Consider the following 20432-nt stretch of genomic DNA (forward strand, 5'->3'; position numbering starts at 1 on the left):
AAAATGGAGTTATTCACCTTGCATTGAAAATCCAAGAGTGTACTGTAGCGAATTTAGACAAAAAGCAATGTCACCTAGATCGACCAAGCATACTTCAATACCTCTCGCGTTCGTTCCCCTGAGAAAACATACCAAAACCTACCGTGCGGGTGTAGAAACGCCCCATGGACCCAGCAGGCACCATGTCGCCAAGTAACTCGGAAGTTAACAAACACGAGTACCTGGCACATGGCGCCTGTGGTCCACAGGCTACCCTGCCCACCCCTTAGCGGCCCGGGAGCCGTTAGCGGGGTTGCATGGACAGGACCCGCGAACCGGGAAGTTTCTCGAGACCCGAACATCCCAAGAGTTATCGAAGTATGCTTTGGTCAATCAGAGGTGTTATTGCCCCATTGTCAAAATCCACTTCCAGTCCACCATGGTTTCCTCAAGTCCGGACGCAGATCGAAGCCTGCCGCTCTCAGACAGATTTCACCAAAGTTTTCATTCAGTGGGGGTATTCCAAAGTAAAATAGCGAATTACAGCCTTTTATATACCTACGATAACGTCATGTTCTATATATAAAGTTGTTCGTAATTTACAAGCCTGCGCAGACTTTCATTCTCAAAATAGAATAAACATATTTCATTTAGCGCTGCTGGTTTTACATCGCGGTGGCTCTACCAGTTTTACTAAGGCTTCGGATATCTTTTTCTCAAATACATTAAGAGTCGTTTATTATAACAATAAAGTACATGTAGCTTTATATTAAACGTTGAAGCCTATCTGCACTGGCGTGTAGTTTAAAAGTATGACTATATCGCTTGGTTGTGCAATACGTATGTCTATACTTTTCAAAATAAGTGGCGGACGATTTCATGTGTAGGACTTAAATTTGTCCAAATAAAATGGCCGCTAAAACGAGTATCTTAGTACTTAACAAAACGTTCAAAACGTTCAAATATAAAAAGTAGTACTAATTTGTTTCGTTCTTTTATCGTATATGTATGCACTGAAAATTCGAATGGTATGAAAGAGGAGTATGCGCAATATCAAGAAATATTAATATCAAACACACACGCGCGCGCACGCACACACGCATCCACGCACGCACACACACAACACGCATGCACACACACACACACACACACACACACACATACACACGCACACACACATACATACACACACATATGATATGATATGGAATTTGTCTGGCCAATTTCGAAGGTTCCTTAATATAAAACAGTAAACAACGCATGGGAAATTTGTGTCCGTGTCCGTCGAAATTGGTTGTGGGGGAGGTACTTTTGTCGGGGATGAATTCTGGCCTAAACTCCAATAAATTAAGCAGGTACCGCAACTGATTACATGTATTTTTTATGTGTTGCCCATCAAAAAGCAGTATGTATAATAAAGTTTTTTATTCTTAATACACTTATAAACGATTACAACTTAGGCTTTAAGACGATTACGGCTTGGTTTGAATTACATTGTATAGTGTTTTTTTGTTTATAGTATTTATATTTGAAAGCCTATTGAAAAACGAAATCAGACATATATTTTTGAATTATTTTTAGATATTTACATTGGCCTGTGCATTTACTAAACTGAAAACCACATTTAATTGTAGATTGTATAATCAAAATAATTTAAAAATAGAATACTAAAAAACGTGACGACTGAAAAGGCAACATGGTATTTCCATTCAGGCTAAACCGTAAAAAAACAACTTTCGTGTTAAGATATGTTCTAGCCATTCAAAATCAATACATAAAAGCTATGTTTCAGGGACCTTACCAGAGGCGTAATTCGTGATCTGGCGTTAGAAGGAACGCACTTTGGAAGAGCAACCAAGAAAATAAGAATAAGAACAATACATGGTTTGCATTAGTTAATTGCAGCTCGATGACATTTCAAAGGAAATAAATAGTGCATTTAAGTGCATTGTTTTTTTGTTGTTTCTCGGATATTGACGTAAAATAAACCTAAACAGTTTTTGAAAGGGGCGCGCGCCGGGCAGGCGACTTAATCCGCTCGTGTTTAATTAAATAGCAAACGTCACACAGATGTACAACTTTAAGAAACTCGACATATCTCATTAGCTTCTCTCTGAAATAGTAAATGAACCGTAGAATAAAGACAATATTGCGATAGAAACGGTTTGTTTTGCTCCCAAACAATACCATACAAAAATCGATGCATTCATTTATTGCACAAGTATATGTTTTGTCAGCACAATTTCAATACATGTACACGCCAACGCAGAAAGGCGTTTTATATTAGGAGTAAATTAAAATAATGAGTTAATAAGTTATACCTAATGTTGCGCCATGTTTTATGTGAAATAACGTTTATAACAAATATATACTTGGAAATAATTGTATTAGGTCTTGCTTTCCCTTTTAAGATTACATTAATAACAGTCAGGTTGTATCAATAGCTGACGCATTGGTTTCGCGCAGGCTTGTAGATACAACAGTCACGGATAAACCTAGCGATGACGTGTCAGTCGAGTATATAAACGGCGAAGTTTGCCATTTTACTTCGGAATACCCCCACTAAAGGAAAGCTTTGGTGAAATCTGTCTGAGAGCGGCAGGCTTCGATCTGCGTCTGGACTTGAGGAAACCATGGTGGACTGGAAGTGGATTTTGTCGATGGAAAAATATCACCTCTGACCAATGCATACTTCGATAACTCTCGGGATGTTCGTGTCTCGGGAAACTTCCCGGTTCGCGGGTCCTGTCCATGCAACCCCGCTTACGGCTCCCGGGCCGCTAAGGGGTGGGCAGGGTAGCCTGTGGACCACAGGCGCCATGTGTCAGGTACTCGTGTTTGTTTTCCGAGTTACCTGGCGGCATGGTGCCTGCTGGGTCCATTGGGCGTTTCTACACCCGCACGTTGTTTTCTCAGGGACACGAACTATAGAAAGAAGAGGTATCGAAGAATGCGGCTGATCAGTGTCTGTGACATTTTTCTACCGGAAAAATCCACTACAGTGCATCCATGGACTCAAGTTAAACGGATCGAAGCCTCGTTCTGTGTACAAATTATTCAAATATTTGTGAATTTAGGTTTATTTCATTTTTTTATCGCAATCGTTCATTTCACTGTTGCATTTTCGGACGTTTACCTTTTTAGTAGTATCAAAATGTATGGATTTAAATTTGAATTAAAATATAATAAAAAAAACAACAACAATATCACGGATTTTATTTCGTAAATGTAACAATTACAATAACTTGGCTTATCGAGAAAATGAAAACATGGCTTCTCACGTTTATGCGGATTTAAAAATACTTTAACAACCTTCCTTATTTTTTACAAGCTTAATATTCTTATAACCTGTAAAACTAAGAGTAAACTTGTTCAAATACCTTGGTTTTGTGAAATTATTCATTTGTATCGAAGTGGAAATAATAGTCAATCTCATATACTTCATTCATAGTATACTATGCGTTGGTATTTTAAACGGAAGCTGAAAGTAAAATTTATAGTTTCTTTTCATTTGTTCTTCGCTATCGAAGTGTAAATAATAGTCATTCTCAAATACTTCATAGCCATGCATTATAAACGAAAGCTGAAAGTAAACTGTCGTTTCATTACCTTAAACTTGTTATAATTATCTCAATTACATATCATATTTGTTGTTATTGACTGTTTAATAATAATTAGAATTGTTGTCATCCGATGCATATTATACGCCTTCATATAAATAAAAGTTCAAAGTTTAAAGGCAATGTTTAGACAACAAAATCAATGTCTTGTCATAGGGCAAAATTCGGTTTACTTAAATTTAATATGTTGGCAGATATATTATTATCTTCGGAACGATCAAAACAAAGCGGTATCATTTTGTTCCAGTAACCGTTGATTTTGAGAAAGACATATATTCTTTCTTCCAAAAGAGAATTTCACTTCTTATAATATACTTTTAAAACACGTCCACATAAGATGTTTTTAAAAGCCAAAGAAGTCGGGATTTTGTCTCAAAGATTAGAACAAGAATTCCATACATCTATGTTCAACCATACATGTTCTTCAAGCCAGTAGTGATTGAAGTAAAGAGCCAATAATCAATATCGATCTACAGAAGACCAATCATGTATATTGACAGTGTCAACCTTGTTGTTAGCATTGCCATAATAAACCTCCAAGTCTTGCACTTTTACATTAGGCCATATACAATATTGGAGATCGTATAGGATCTCTGAAAATGTGCATAATGGTAGTTAGCGGTATCATACCAAGATGTACACAAAAGGTCAAGTTCAAGTCAAATATCCGATGAAACTAAATGCATGTAGCTATATCATTTTTAGCCAAGATAAAAAGGTTACATAAAACAATTTGAAGAGTAAAAGGTTCATATACATGTTGTTGTAATTACACTGAGTGTTGGAATACATGAAAAAACAGGACACTTTTCCAGCTCTGATCTCGTATATAACATCTTCAGACCAAAATAGTGTAAGACCTTCATATAACGATAGCTCCCCATGTTCGTGTTGTTATATCCTCTGAGCTGGTACTATAATACAAATACAATCACCAGCGAATTAAGAGTGCCCTCCCCCCCCCCCCCCCCCACACACACACACGTGTGTAAAAACATATCTGAGAAAAAAGTAATAATGTGCGCTCCAAATGCACCACTCCGGAATAGAAATTATGAAAAAAAGAATAATGGGGGAGTACCCCTACCGCCCCCCCCCCCCCCCACTGCTTACACTTGAAACCATTTAAAGGTCGGTTCTGAGGAAGTGGCGAATGTCAAAAAGATGTGCCCCTTAGTTACACCTCCTCTAACGTCATTTCCTAGATCCGGCCCCAATTTCTCGAAACTTGTTATCTTAACAGGCTTAAGTATACTTACTTAAATTGAATTATTATTGGAAAAACTGGTTTATTGTGATTATCATAAAGATAATTCCTACCTTAACTGTAAAAGTTCTTAAAGAAGTAAATATTACGCAAATTATTGAGAAAAAAAATAGTGAGCTTAGCTAAGTGCTGTTATAAGGGGCTTAATTAAGAAGTTTCGGGAAATTGGACCCGTACAGTAGTGCATTTTGTAAATCAGTCATAGGTATTTTTTGATATCATGTAAATGTTTTATCAGTATATATATACACAAATGAAACCAATCTTATTTCGAATAAATTAACCGAATACCACACGCATTCTTTCAAAAAACAATGTAAACATCAGGGACAAGCAACGCAGCCACGAATGTACTAAGGCACTTTGTGAAAGTCATGTAATTACATGTATATACATATATTAGGCCTTTCAAAGTTTTTTTTCAAATACTTTTATCGAAATCACACATCTGATCACATAACAAAATTAACAATACTATACTGTCTTATATTGAATCGAAAACGTTCAGAGGTCTTGCTTTGAGAGGACATGCTTCAATATGTCTGATAAAATACACAAAATAAAATACTGAAAACCTTTTTTAACTTTTTGTTAAACAACAATGTCAAAATCAACCTGAATAAAAACTTCCCGAGCTCTTACTCTTCTCAAAACCAAGTATAACATCATATTAATCAGGAGTCTAGCCTTAATTAGCCCCACTTCATAGCTTCATTCGACCATAAAGAAATAATTTGAAAAGGTTTTGGTCACATTTTGCCTCTTCTTTGACTGTTTGAGGTGTGAGGATTGGCGGAACTCAACTGCTAACTTGGGCAGCCTAAGTCAGGTTTGCCTGTAAATAGAAATGGACAGGCAAAGAGCAATGCTATCAAAAGAAGATTTGTTTTAATGAAAACATATTTATGTATTTTATTTTATTTAAGAATAATTTGCATCAAATGGTAACCATGTCAAGACGGCGTGTCGCCTAAAGCCCCAAGTCTGAAGGTCAAAACTCAAGGACACACACAAACACGTCAGCGTGTCACTTTTCAAAATCAGGCTTTGTAGTTTGGCTTGTCCGGGCTGTAACTTGGCCATATATTTGGGGATAGTGCTCACCCTCATATTGGAAGTCTTGATTCTATACCTCGATTATTAGCTGTTACGATTCTATACATTTTTATAATACAAGTCAATAATTAATTTCGTTTAGAGTATTGTAACACAGTCATGCAAACGCCCTTGCTTGTAAGTGTGTGGAGAAACCAGACCCGATTCCGCCAAGTGCAATTATCTTCAAGATTCGCAATGGTTTGTCATAATGATGACTCCCACGTCATCAGTTCTTTTGAGACGCTATTTTTACATTAAACCCGTGTCAGGCACCATGCCGCCAAGTAACCCTGAAGTAAACAAGCACGGGTACCTGGCACATGGCACCGGTAATCCACCGGCTACCCTGTCCACCCCTTAGCGACCCGGGATCCGTTGATAGGGTTCCATGGACAGGACCCGAGCCCCGAGCATCCCGAGAGTTATCGAAGTTTGCTTTGGTTATTCAGTGGTGGCATTGCCTCATTGTCAAAATCCACTTCCAGTCCACCACTACTGCCTTTTATATACCTAGATGATAAAAAAACCATACGAAAATGTCAAGATAGGAAAATATGACAGCATTTGTTCCGAAACTTTGCTAAAACCCCTCGTATGCGCTATGTATAAATGTGTTTATTATTTATAAGACTACGCAGTCATTCATCCTCACAATGATATTTTATTTTTGCATTCAGCGATGCTGGTATTATACAGGGTAGCTCGACCAATTCAAATAATGCCCCCTTTTCCCTCAAAAACATTGACAATCATGTGCTATAGTAACACAGTAAAATATATTGAGGGTCGGACGCACTCTGAACTGGCGTTTAATGGAAGTGTGGCGATTTCGCCTGGTTGTGCAATACATATTTCTATACTTTTCAAAATAAGGTGCGGACTGTAATCAATTTATGTTCCTAAAAGTGTTTAGGTTTTAAAAGATCGCTTTAACGAGTATCTTAGTATTTAACAAAACGTTCAAACATAAATTAAAAACTAATGTGTTGGTTTATTTTCGCCATTTTCGAATGTTCCTTAACATAAAGCATTAAAACATTAAAGCATGGGAGGCCTGTGCACGTCTATGCAACAAAACGGATGGGGGTGGGGGCGATTTTTGTCCGGGATGAATTATGGCTCGATCTTCAATTTTTAAAGCAGTTACATGCATCTTTCATTTGTTATACATCAAATAGCCGTAGGATATTAAGGTTTAAAGCTGCACTTTCACAGATTTACCGATTTTACAACTTTTTTTTTTCTTGGAACGAGCAAACTTTTGCGTAAATATCTGCAAACCAACGATAAAAGATAGCTGACAAAAGATCAGAGTGCAGATTTTCATATTTACGTTCGAAAATTAATGTGTTATGGTTTAAACCGTTACTAACGGTTTAAGAAAACTGCAAAAGACATCAATTTTGGAGCGCAAATATGAAAATCTGCGATCTGATCTTTTAACATCAGTATTTTATCACTGGTTTGCAGATATTTACGAAAAAAAAATGCTCGTTCCAAGACAAAAAATAAAAAAAGTTGTCAAAACGTTCAATATGTGAGAGTGCAGCTTTAATGCGTAATACGTTCATAAACCGATCACGACTCAGACTAGTACCTGCTCTCTATAGTTGTCTATGACTTTGTCTGCAATTCTTATTTAGTTAATGGTATTAATATATGAAAGACAATTTCATGACGAAAAAGACATGCATTTCTTTTTTGGATATTAAGATTCGCCTCTGCATTTACTACACTGTAAGCATATTAAAATGTAGGTAGGTCATCGTTTAGTGTAATCAAATATATAAAATAAAACAACATCAACAAACAAACACATAACAACAACGAAAAAAGACGATTGATACATGAACATATAGTATAAAAAATGGCATTAGTGTTGAGATATGTTCTAGCCAATCAGCAGCAACAAATAGAGCCATGACAGGGGCCTTACCAGGGGCATATTCAGCCTTTGGCGTTATAGGGAACGCAATTTGGGAGCGTAACTAAGAAAGTAAGCCACTTCCCAAAGAATACGAACAAAGCATGGTTTTAATTAGTTAAATAAATGGGACTTGAGGTCGTTCTCAAGGAAAGATGGTCATTTTAGCCTGAAATAGTGCAATCGAGTGCAGTATTTTCATATTGTTTCTTGAATATTGACATAAAAAGTAAACTTGAACAATTTTAGAAAGGGGCGCGCGCAGAGTGTCTAAAACTACCCCCCCCCCCCCCCCTGTAAGCCGCTTACATCAAAAGCGTCACATACACATACATGTACCACTTTAACAAACTCTTAACATCTCATTTGCTTCTCTCTGTAACAGCAAATGAAACATACACTGTGGCAATGGAAACGGGTTGTTTTGCTCCAAACAACAATGTACAAATATCGATGAATTCATTTATTGCACAAGTATATTTTGTGTCAGCGCAATTTGAAATCATGTACACGCCTGTGCAGCAAGGCGTTCTGTATTCGGAAGTATGCCGAATAAATTAAACAGCGTGTTATTCATACCTGATATTGCTCCCTGTTTTATGTCAAATAACGTTTATAACAAAATGTACGAGCAAATAATTGAGGTACATTACACTATATTCGGCATCTAAATTAACATTCAGAACAGCTATATCAGATTTTGCGCAGGCTTGTAGATATTTAGTCACGGATCAATCCATAGCGATGACGAGTCTGTGTGGTATATAAACAGCGAAGTTTGCCATTTTACTTCGGAATACCCCCACTAAAGGAAAGCTTTGGTGAAATCTGTCTGGGAGCGGCAGGCTTCGATCTGCGTCCGGACTTGAGGAAACCATGGTGGACTGGAAGTGGATTTTGTCGATGGAGTAATTACACTAACTCTGACCAATGCATACTTCGATACCTCTCGGGATGTTTGTGTCTCGGGAAACTTCCCGGTTCGCGGGTCCTGTCCATGCAACCCCGCTTACGGCTTCCGGGCTGCTAAGGGGTGGGTAGGGTAGCCTGTGGACCACAGGCGCCATGTGCCGGGTACTCGTGTTTGTTTACTTCCGAGTAACCTGGCGGCATGGTGCCTGTTGGGTCCATTGGGCGTTTCTACACCCGCAAGGTAGGTAGTTGTATGTTTTCTCAGGGACACGAACTATAGAGAGCAGAGGTATCGAAGAATGTGGCTGATCAGTGTTTGTGACATTATTCTACCGAAAAAAATCCACTTCAGTGCATCTATGGACTCAAGTTAAACGGATCGAAGCCTCGTTCTGTCTGGTTCTGTATACTTACTATTCAATAACTTTTGGATTTAGGTTTATTTCACTTATAATATTGCCATCGTCCTCTGTGATCTTTTACATTTTTTTAGCAATATTAAAATATATGGATTTTTTTTATAAAAAACAACAAGAAAATAACAAACTATCATGGATGTACTTGTGATAAAAACATGGGGTAATCAGCAATTTGAAAAATAAACCATTGGTATGGCAATGTTTAGCCAACAATGCGTAGCCAAAGAGCAAAAATTAAGTTTACTTAAGTTAAAAATGTCGGAAGATATATTATCGTATTCGGAACGATCAAAACAAAAGGGGGCCATATGGTTCCAGTTTTATTTCTGATAGAGAAAAACTTATGCTTCGAAAAGAGAACTAAACTAATAAATCGCAGAGACTCTTAACACAAGATGTTTTTTAAAAACTAAATTGAAATATTAAGAAGTCAGAATTATTTTTCAAATATAATAACAGACATACAACCATACATGTAGTGACTACATGTACTATATTAACATTATTAATGTATACAGTAGAGCCAATAATCAATATCGATCCACAGTAGACCAAGCATTTGTATATTGACAGTGACAACCTTCTAGTTAGCATTGTCATAATAAACCACCAAAGCCTGCTCAGATAGATTTGGCCTGGGACCAATAATAATCCTACTTCGAGATAAGGCCACATAAAATATTCATTTTGATACCACATATTTGAAAGATCAAGTTATAATAATAATAATAATATAATATAAATAATAATAATTATTATTATTAATAATAATTAATAATAACAATAATAATAAAATAATAATAATAATAATAATAATAATAATATGAAGATAGCACACTAAGGCACATCAGTATCTTGTTTACAATGTGGTCTTCAACTATGACAAAACAAGATCATATAAACACAGGACTTAACATTTATATGAAAATAATCATCAATCATTACACATGCACCAAAATTATGCAAACAGTAATTGGCAATAAGTTCTAATCAGGATGAGAGTGGTCAAGTGGTAAACATTTGTACATGTAGGTGTCCACCTCTCAACCAAGAGGTTTTATGTTTGAGCCTACCCTGGGGTAATTTCTCATTATCTCATAAAATGGACAGTGGTTATCCACAAAACAGACTCTAGCGTGATTTTATTAGCTAATTGGTTTCGTCAAAATCAAGCTTAAAGTAATTAGAATGAAGTAAGTTCTAATAAATACAAAATGTACATATAATTTTATAGCTATCTCTTTCAAAGTAAATCCAAGGGGAAAAGGGTCACAAAAAACAATCATATTTAAATACATAATTATCATTGTATATAAAAGATGGTGGTTTAATTCAAGGGATATTTACATACTTAAGATATATTTAATTCTCTCCGAGATTGTTTTTCCCATGTGGTAAGTATACAGGTCTGACATTAAAAAGACATGTTAAAGTCAAAATAACTATACAATATTATATAGAGCTTTTACTTTTTTAATGTTTAACTATATAGTTAAATATAAAAAAACAGTAAAATCTCTCTATATATCTTTTAAATTTGATCCAAATTGAAAGATGAATTACAAAGTCACATTCCTCAATGCTCAATAGAAAGGCCATGTTTCTATTAAAATAATATTTATATACCACCATGCATGGACCTATAAACCATAGGTCCGTGATTCGCCTCAAAGGCGTACCTTGACACAATACAAAACGCCCGGGCTTACAGATAAAAAGATTGTTTGCCCCAAAAGGGCAAGGGATCAGGAAAAAAAAAGAATATTAAAAGGCTACGAAGAGTATATACATGCAACTTTTAAACGGTTTGTTGCAATTCTACTGAATGAAGCATTTAGATTGCTTAAAAATGGTCCTTCGGTGCAATGGTTCATGACTGTGTTCGTTAAAAGTGGTACACTTTTTCAGCTCTGATCCCGTATAACATATGAAGAATGTCCATATATCGAGAGCTTACTGATATGTATGTGTACAATTCAAAATTCTACCATACAGGCCTGTAGCTATATATTTGAAAGTGGCCAAATGTGAACTCTTAGCTTGTTCTCCATGTATAATAAAACAACGTACCAGATATGAGATATATGGTCATTGTTTACATTTGAACTAGTTGTGGGATATATTTGATAATTTTGAGATCATGTGAATATTCAAGTTTTATCAGTTGGTAAACAATGGATTGTACATGTGTGTTCGAATAGCAAGCCAAAAAAAATCATCAGTACCTGTATTAAATCTTATTTTTTAAACAAATACAGAATACCAACTTATTACTTTAAATACCGGTAATACAATATATCCTACAGTGACATGATCTGTTGCCCAAAATCTATAAAGCACTGTTATAAGGCACAAGGTATTGAAACCATTTCTTTATTGTAAGAAAGCTAATGTTTACAGAGACTATAAAACACTGTATTAAAGTCCATGTTTTTTAATTCAAGTTGTGAAAGTCATGTAATTACATGTGTATACATATTGGCCTTCTTAACATTTCTTTTCAAATATGATTATTGAAATCTTACATCTACTTTAATTACAAAGCCAGAACTTATATTGAAAGGACAACTTTAAAGACATTACAGAATTTAAACCTATAGTTACTTACATGCTACAACATGTATGTAATGGTTTGCATAATTACATAAAAGCTACTTATAAAACAACAATGTCGAGATTAACATGAATTAAAACTTAAAGCAAGATCTTAATATTCTCCAACATAATCCTCTCCAGAGTGCTGATTCAACAAGCAAATTCGTTGAATTGATATCCCCCGCCTGATTGGGCTAAGTCAAGGAATGGAAATCAATTGTTGATGAAATATATTTATCACATGCTTACCCTTGTTTTCCGTGTAATATACCCATTACGAATATTTTTATCTTACACATGTGTAAGATAACCTATCAGACATTTCTATTGGCTAGACTAATCACACGCAACCTAGATATCCCTCCGCATTGTTTGTAAACAAAATGGTTTAAATGCCAACAAATACTTACCTCAATAATGAAGCTGAAAGACTTCCGGGAGACAAATGACTAACGAATCATAGCGCCAGAAAGCATCTTGTACAAAAACTTTCTGATAACAATGTTCCGCCAACCAGATAATGAAAATCATTAGTCACAGAAATATCCAGTCAGTCAACAAATAGTGAAATACAGCCACATTAGTGACAAACATCACAAGAACATTTCAAACATTTCCATCTTGACCAACACAAGCAATACGCAATCAATGCCATTTGCTTGCCAGTTTAATCAGCTGTCGGTTACCGAAAACACAGATACGAATTCCGCAGCACAGACATCTCCTTACACATCCCATGGCGGCTAGAACATCATGTTCTCTGGAAACATTCTTGGTGGAACTTTTTCAACATCAACATCCATGTAGTACAGAGAAAGGCTTCGCCGTAATCATCTGCATGTTGTGAAACTCCAATTACACTAAGAAAACGCTGCAAAATCATCGTAGAAAGCGACAGCAAATAACCTTTTTTCTAAGATTTGACCTAGTGACCTAATTTTTGACCCCATGTGACCCACTTTTTTAAGTGGTCCATATTTCTTCAAGGGGTACATCATGACTAATTTTGAACATAACTTGACCAATCATTACCATGAAATGGTTCTGGACAAGATTTTTCTAAGATTTGACCTATTGACATAATTTTTGATCATATGTGACCCAGTTTTATTTACGACCAAGAGTTCAACAAGGAAAACATTCTGATAAAGTTTCATGAATATTTGACCATGTATAATGCCTCTAGTATGTTCAAGATATTTTTCTAAGATTTGACCTAGTGACCTAGTTTTTGACCCCATGTGACCCACTTAAAATAGGTCGAAATATGATCAAGGGGAACATTCTGACCTGAAGTTTGAACATTTTCTGATCAATGCCTACCAAGATATGGTACCAGACGGTAGGATGGACGAACAACGCCAAAACAATATCCCACTCCCGAAATCTTCGATTCAGCGGGGGATAATAAAGACCTTATTCGAATTCAGTCATAAGGTAAAATTATTTTAGTGTGATTATAAGTGTCTTTATTCTGCTACATAATTGAGTGCAATGACCTTAAGCCAGTATTAAAAATGAAGACAAAGTTGAGGAAATAAAATAAATCATTGAATGTCATAAATATAATGAAGCTCATACAGATTAAAGATGGTTGAAGTTACAACTTAAGTCCTGTATTGATATGGTCCACTCAAGTTTTTCTGGGCCATGTTCACTTAAGGAAAATATTTCAAGGCCAAATAAGTTCATGTTCAACTTTCTTATTATGATGTTCAACTTTCTTATTATGAAAACATGTTTTAAGTGGATAAGGAAAACACTTGGGCAATATTCACTTTTGTATGGAGTCTGAGACATTTAATATTGAGACATTTATACATAAATTTTAACAATCAAGTGTTCATATCATTCCATTTGACAAAATGTGGACAATAACAGTAAAACTAGTCATATGTAACATATACAGCCAGGCGTGTAGCTAGGAACAATTTGTGATTACACAGATCAATGACGGACAGCATATTAACCCCTTCACTCCTACCCCTCTTCTGTTTTTATTTCATATTCGGGGGATTTGGTATAACAAAAACTTCCACCTGTCAAAATTTCATTACCCAACTGCATATTTGCTAACAGCTTTTGTTATCATTAACACTCTGCTGATACTAAATTTTCAAAACAAAGTCACGGTTTAGGTTTTCAAACACAGATTCAAGACGTTAATAAATACTGGCTCTGTCTCAAGTCTGAGTTTCAAGTGAAACTCAATACCAGTAATCAAAACTGCTTATTATAATTTTGAGAGCAACCCTTGTATAAATTGCTGTACTCTTACAAATAATCCACCCTTCAATCAATCGCACACCTTTCACAAAAAAATAGTGATATGGCCAATTTAAGTTAATTGCTCGATTTTCATACAATTTTTTGGAATGGGGGCAGCGGGGTCACTTTTTTTCTCAGATGACTGTTTTACCGTTGAATATGTGTTCATGCTATTTTTTATTGCATAAGGGACCATACACATGTATTTCTAGATGAACTTAACACACCATCAGAACAGTTCTTCTTTTATACATGTGGATGTTTACATCGGCTGGTATGAGTAAACGCCGTTACCGAAGAGTACCAGAACGATGAGCAAATACAGTCCCTACTTCAACAGTTTTATTTTGAGTCGATAAAATTTAAGAGGCAGCAGAAAAAAAGAGGGGGCGGGCGGGAATGTATATCTAGCAATTAATCAATAGGCGCCTTTCAAAGATTTAAAGTTTCACTTTTCTTAGTCTGAATCTAAAACTCAAACACAAGACATTTCTGCCCATAACTTCAGCGGTGTCCCTGAACACTCTTAAGCAGTTCATGGTTCATCATGAAGATATCTTATTGAGACAGGGCCTTCAAAGGGCGATCGACTGCCCCATACACCAATGGTCCCAGCAAAAAATATTTTCTTTGCAGTCCACAGATTATTCATGAGGTAGAATCTCAGCATGTCTTTTTGTTTTCATGCTACACTGTTAGAAGTCACAATGATGAACAAAAGTTTGAGCCCATCTATGCATCTTGTTCCCAGTATCACACTGTCAGGAGTAAAGGAATGTCCGAACATTTTCTGCACTTGCTTTCCCGACCACTGATGTCAGCTCCTGTAAAAAAATGTGCTAGTGTATCATAGTAACAGAAATTAAAGACAAAATTATTGAGCCGGACAAACGGACGGACGGACTGACGGATGGTGCGATTTTCTGAGACCCTGTTATTCTATTAAGAAAGAAATAATTGACATTCACCTGGAATGACATGAAATCACATGTTTCACCTGACTGGAGCACCCATTTTACTAGCAAAGGTCACCATGACCTTGACCTTTGACCTACTGACTCCAAAATAAGCAGAGGTCATTTTCTGAATATGACCAATGTGCATACATGTACAAAGTGTCAAGACTAACAACAAGTCATTCAAATGTTATTAATCGGAAACAAAAGTATGATGCGACCCCATCACCCTGTCACTGATCCCTATCTGTCTGCCGTGCTTCCCAGGCAACACAAGGACATGTAGGCCTCTTAAAGAATATAAACATGTAAACGAATTGGTGCATACCTCAACTGTTGCTGCTTGTATTGCCTTTAGACCTGAAAACAAATATCATACTAATTTATTTAAGATTGATTATGAAAATAATAATCGTTCATTTATTTATAAGCCGATCAGATAATTAATCATGCTTGAGTCTACTTACTGTATAGAAACACCTAAGTTATTGTGTCCACTATCAGAGGACACGAGAAAGTGTACCTGGCGTGGCTTGAACCCACAACCACTCAGATAAGACAGAGGCAGACTAATACATGTTACTTATGAAGCTACATGCACTTGTAGGCACTGGATGTTATGAATTATTTGTTGCCCGCAAAAAGAATATTCATTTATCATCATTTATAACACTAAGCCACCTCACCTTTTAACCGAATCATTGGCATCATGCTAAAATTGTCTCTTGTTTTCTAATATCTATATATAATACATACTTTTGAACCGCTCCAGGAGTTTTCTTGCCTTGACGGCTCCTAGTTTTGGAATGCTCTGTACTGTTGAAAGTAACATCTCATCCAAATTTGGTGGCCGTCGTCGCTTCCTAAAAGGGTTACTTTCAAGCTTGCTCTCTGTTAAAACCTGCGTAAAGCAATATATTGTGGTTATTACACCAGATTGTGAAATGGACTGAACATTCCAACATTATAACAATAGATTTTAATTATTGCAATAGATTGTGATTATAACTATATATTGTGCAATCGACATTACAGCCTTTTTAGCCCGATTTTTCATCGAAAAATTACGGGTTATAGAATGACGAAAACCGGGCGTGTGGGCCATTGGGCGGGCGGGCGGTTTTCGTTAACAATTTTGCGTTAAAGTTTTCATTTTTTGTAATAATCTCAAGAGTTTTTATCCAATGGTAATCAAACTTCATCTAATGGTAGAGCATAATGAGAGAAAGTGCAGTGTACAATAACCATATCTCTATTCTTGCTTATTACTGAGTTATTGCCCCTTGTTACTTTTTTTTTGTTCAGAGTATAACTTGAAAAGTACTGGATGGAATTCGTTGGAACTTCATACAATGGTAAAGCACAGTGAGAGGAAGTGCTGTGTACAATAACCATAACTCTATTCTTGCTTATTACTGAGTTATTGCCCCTTGTTACTTTTCTTTGTCCAGAGTATACCTTGAAAAGTACTGGATGGAATTCATTGGAACTTCATGCAATGGTAAATAAAGCACAGTGAGAGGAAGTGCAGTGTTCAAGAACCATATCTCTACCTTAACTAATTACTGAGTTATTGCCCTTTATTTGTTTTTTTTGCTGTCAAATTTTTTTCCGACATTAACTTGCAAACTACTTGATGGAATTTATTAAAACTTCATACAATGGTAAAGCACAATGAGAGGAAGCGAAGTGCACAAGAACCATAACTCTATTTCAGCTTATTACAGAGTTAATTTAATAAAACTTCATACAGTGATATATCATAATGAGAGGAAGTGTAATGTACAGGAACCGCAATTATTTTTCAACCAATTACAGAGTTATTGCCCTTTGTTACTTTTTCTTGTCTGGAGCATAACTTGAAAACCATTGGATGGAATTTAATAAAACTTCATACAGTGATAGATCATAATGAGAGGGAGTGCAGTGTACAGGAACCACAATTCTATATCAGCTTATTACATAGTTAGTGCCCTTTGTTACTTCTTTTCTTGTCCGGAGCATAACTTGAAAACTATAAGATGGAATTTAATAAAACTTCATACAGTGATAGATCATAATGAGAGGAAGTGCAGTGTACAGGAACCGCAATTCTAAAGTTAATTCCAGAGTTGCTGCCCTTTGTTACTTTTTTCTTGTCTGGAGCATAACTTGAAAATTATTGGATGGAATTTAATAAAACTTCATACAGTGATAGATCATAATGAGATAAATTTGCTTTATACAGGAACCGCAATTCTATTTCAGCTAATTACAGAGTTACTGCCCTTTGTTACTTTTTCTTGTCAGGAGCATAACTTTTAAACTATTGGATGGAATTTAATAAATCTTCTTAAGTGATAGATCATAATGAGAGGGAGTGCAGTGTACAGGAACCGCAATTCTATTTCAGCTATTTCAACCAATTAGAGTTATTGCCCTTTGTTACTTTTTTCTTGTCCGGAGCATAACTTGAAAACTATTAGATGGAATTAAATAAAACTTCATACAGTGATAAATCATAATGAGAGGGAGTGCAGTGTACAGGAATTGCAATTCTATTTCAGCTAATTTCAGAGTTACGGCCTTAAGAGAAACAATTCCACGGCCATAAAAATTCATTAATTTTTGTCAAATCTTTATGAAACTTGCTCAGAATATTTGTCTACTTGTTGTCCTAAAATTTTGTGAATATGGGTCACCTCAGATCAAAAACTAGGTCAAATCTTAGGAAATATTTTCCCAATGTCATAAAAAAAATCTCAAATTTTCATGAAACTTTTACAATTTTTTTTTCCAGGATATCTTAGTCACATTAAAGTATAATAAAAAATTAGCAAAAATTAGTTTTTTCCTGCAGGATATTGATTTTTTTTTCAAATTTTCATGACATTTGGTTACTTTACATACATACTCACAGGTGCACAAATGCTTTCACACTGGCACACACACCATTGACCGATCAGCACCACAGTGAAACTACAGACTACCACTCTGGCATGGCCCATATATATGTCTCATATATGCCTCACAAAACAGATGTCATGGAAACCTTCTGGACTGACCAAAAAACTGTCTGGATTGGTTTGCAAAATTGCAATAAATAAAAAATCCGGCTTTAATGCGGCGTTGCCGCATTGGCGTCTTGTTTATTGATTGAAATTAAGCAGAATTTATTAGATCGATAGAACCACTTTTTCTATATTACTTTTTGAAAGCTAAACACCTTTACTAGATCAGATGGGATCACGATCAGTTACAGTATCTAATTCTGGGCCATTATTAGGATTCATGTGTAGCAAAAAAAAACACTATCTGATGAAATGATTTTTACTTAATAATTTATTGCAGTGACATTCAAAGGGAAATAACAACAATGCCATGAATACACATTGTGGCACATACATGCAAGAGTAGTGTACCTTATTTGATATTTTTTTTTTTAAAAGGCTCTTGATCTCAAATAGGGTTTCCATTTCCAAAGGTTTCCACAATTTACTGGCACAATAGTTAAAAATATTATCAAAATATATATGCAAGAGTCTTTTCCTAGATTGTTTTATCAGCATTCCAATTACTATATCACCAGAACAAGTTACATACCATCTGTGTAAGAATTCCTGCTGCCTCGATCTGGCCAGGGATCGGTGTTATAGTGAAGCCAAGCTCAAGAGCTACGTATTTCTGCAGTGGGAGGAAATACTGACCACTTGTTCCAGTCCTCTCTGCAAGGACCAGCACCTGCACCTGGTTAGCCTAGAAAACAGGGAGCAATAGACAAATTATCGTACATTAAGAATTTCAGTTGGATTATCTGAAATTGTCTGAAAGTAGGAGAGTAGCTTTCTTTATGCCGTGTAAGCTGCAGCTAACAATTTTGTTATAAAAAATCGAAAAAATATAAAATGTCAAAATAAATGCGTTGATTTGTTTTTGTTTTTTTTGCAAATGACGTGATGCAGACAAATGAATTGAAGGACACATTTAACATTTTACTTATTTTCATTAGAATACTAAATTTATGAATATTTCATTAAATCTTGTTGTTGTGTTTGTAATCTATACCTTCCGTAATTTGGCCAGTTTTCTGCGGAGGCTCGCCTGGGACACCAGATCTGCCTCAGTTGCATACACAACCCCAATTTGCGTACTTGGATGAAAGTCAATAAAGCCAAGTTTGTCCTCATACACTAGCCTTACGCCTGCAATATAATAAACAAAATTTTACTGTGCATGATTAGGGATGTGTGATATTATTAATAAGTTGAAACAGAGTAGATTAGTGATATGTATCGAGGAATATCGATATTTTTCTTGTTCTATTTTTCTCCTTCTTTAAATGCAGTTCAATTACTATTGTCAACCGCATTCTTTGATGTGTTTTGAAATGTGGAAAATATTATCATGTTCACTTGCAGATATAGGTGGGGCGCATCCAGCACATGTCACCCCCTCCCCAACCCCCTCTAAAATTGCCCAAGTTTAAATTTTTTTCAATATAGGACAAAAAGGTAATACAATATTCCCTAAATGCACCATTTCGGATATTGTTACATTTTCTTGGGGGGGTACCCCTAAACCACCCTGCCAAAAATTTCAACCAAATAACTTTTGGTTCTCAGGGAGGTGGGCGGGTCAAATGGTTATGCCCCTAATAAAGTTACTCCCCCTCTAACATCAAATCCTGGCTCGGCCCCTGATGTCATACTTAAGCATAATGAAGTGTATGATGATTGTTGTATTATTAAAAAAAATGGAAAAAGCATGAAATGCCAAGGTGCTCGTTTTATTCACTATTATGCACCAGTCATTTGTAACCACGGCCCCCCCAGGTCCGGGGAATAGCGGGGACTTTGACTTTTGGTCCAGCCAAGCCCGGGCAAAGTCTCCGCCCTGCAGGGACAATCTGCTGGTAAAACTCCCGCCAAATGCCCCCGCACCCAAGGGACCCTAGATATACTGTACATTGTACTGTAACAGAAGAAGACAAGCATTGAAGACAATGGCATACACTTCTAAAGACCTCTCAACATGCGTATCGTACATGAAGAAAACTATATTATCCAAACCAGTGATTTAATATAAGTCACATATGTATCTCAAGTTCAAAAAGGATATAAATTGTTGTTTTACTTGTAGAAGTTTGATTTAATGGTCAATTTACATTGCATAGAAATCACGGACCTATAAATGGTTTATAGGTCCGTGATAGAAATTTACAAAAAAATCTAAAAATTACTATTTCTGAATACACTGCACATGTACCCTGTATTGCATTAGATAACTCTGAGTTTCTCCACTTCGTAGAAACAACAAGATGTCCACAAGGAACTCTCATACACGCTTTCTCTGGCGTTTCAGTACACTGCAAATCTTGCGATTCTTGCCAGTTATCCGCCATACCTCTTTTTGAAG

The 20432-nt window shown here is 36.0% G+C and overlaps 1 protein-coding gene across 1 annotated transcript; it reads right to left on the minus strand.

Annotated features, from left to right (window-relative positions):
- Nucleotides 1-11717: 11717 nt before the first annotated feature.
- On the minus strand, nt 11718-20398 carry LOC128223726 (Fanconi anemia core complex-associated protein 24-like). The gene is made up of 6 exons (XM_052933069.1): nt 20283-20398; nt 19083-19219; nt 18621-18773; nt 15795-15939; nt 15367-15398; nt 11718-14906 (listed from the first exon to the last, which is right to left on the minus strand). The coding sequence occupies exons 1-6, from the start codon at nt 20353-20355 to the stop codon at nt 14844-14846; spliced, it is 603 nt and encodes a 200-aa protein (XP_052789029.1). The 5' UTR covers nt 20356-20398; the 3' UTR covers nt 11718-14843.
- Between the last annotated feature and the right edge of the window lie 34 nt (nt 20399-20432).

Source organism: Mya arenaria, chromosome 2 (genome assembly GCF_026914265.1).
Source record: "Mya arenaria isolate MELC-2E11 chromosome 2, ASM2691426v1".
In the NCBI taxonomy this organism is placed as follows: domain Eukaryota; kingdom Metazoa; phylum Mollusca; class Bivalvia; order Myida; family Myidae; genus Mya; species Mya arenaria.

Excerpts from the sequence above, each read along its gene's own strand:
- LOC128223726 (XM_052933069.1), bottom strand. The coding sequence starts at position 20,355 with ATGAGAGTTCCTTGTGGACATCTTGTTGTTTCTACGAAGTGGAGAAAC. Across the intron at positions 15,940-18,620 it reads CAGGAATTCTTACACAGATG|GTTTTAACAGAGAGCAAGCT; the intron begins GTATGTAACTTG and ends TGCTTTACGCAG. Across the intron at positions 14,907-15,366 it reads TACAAGCAGCAACAGTTGAG|GAGCTGACATCAGTGGTCGG; the intron begins GTATGCACCAAT and ends ATTTTTTTACAG.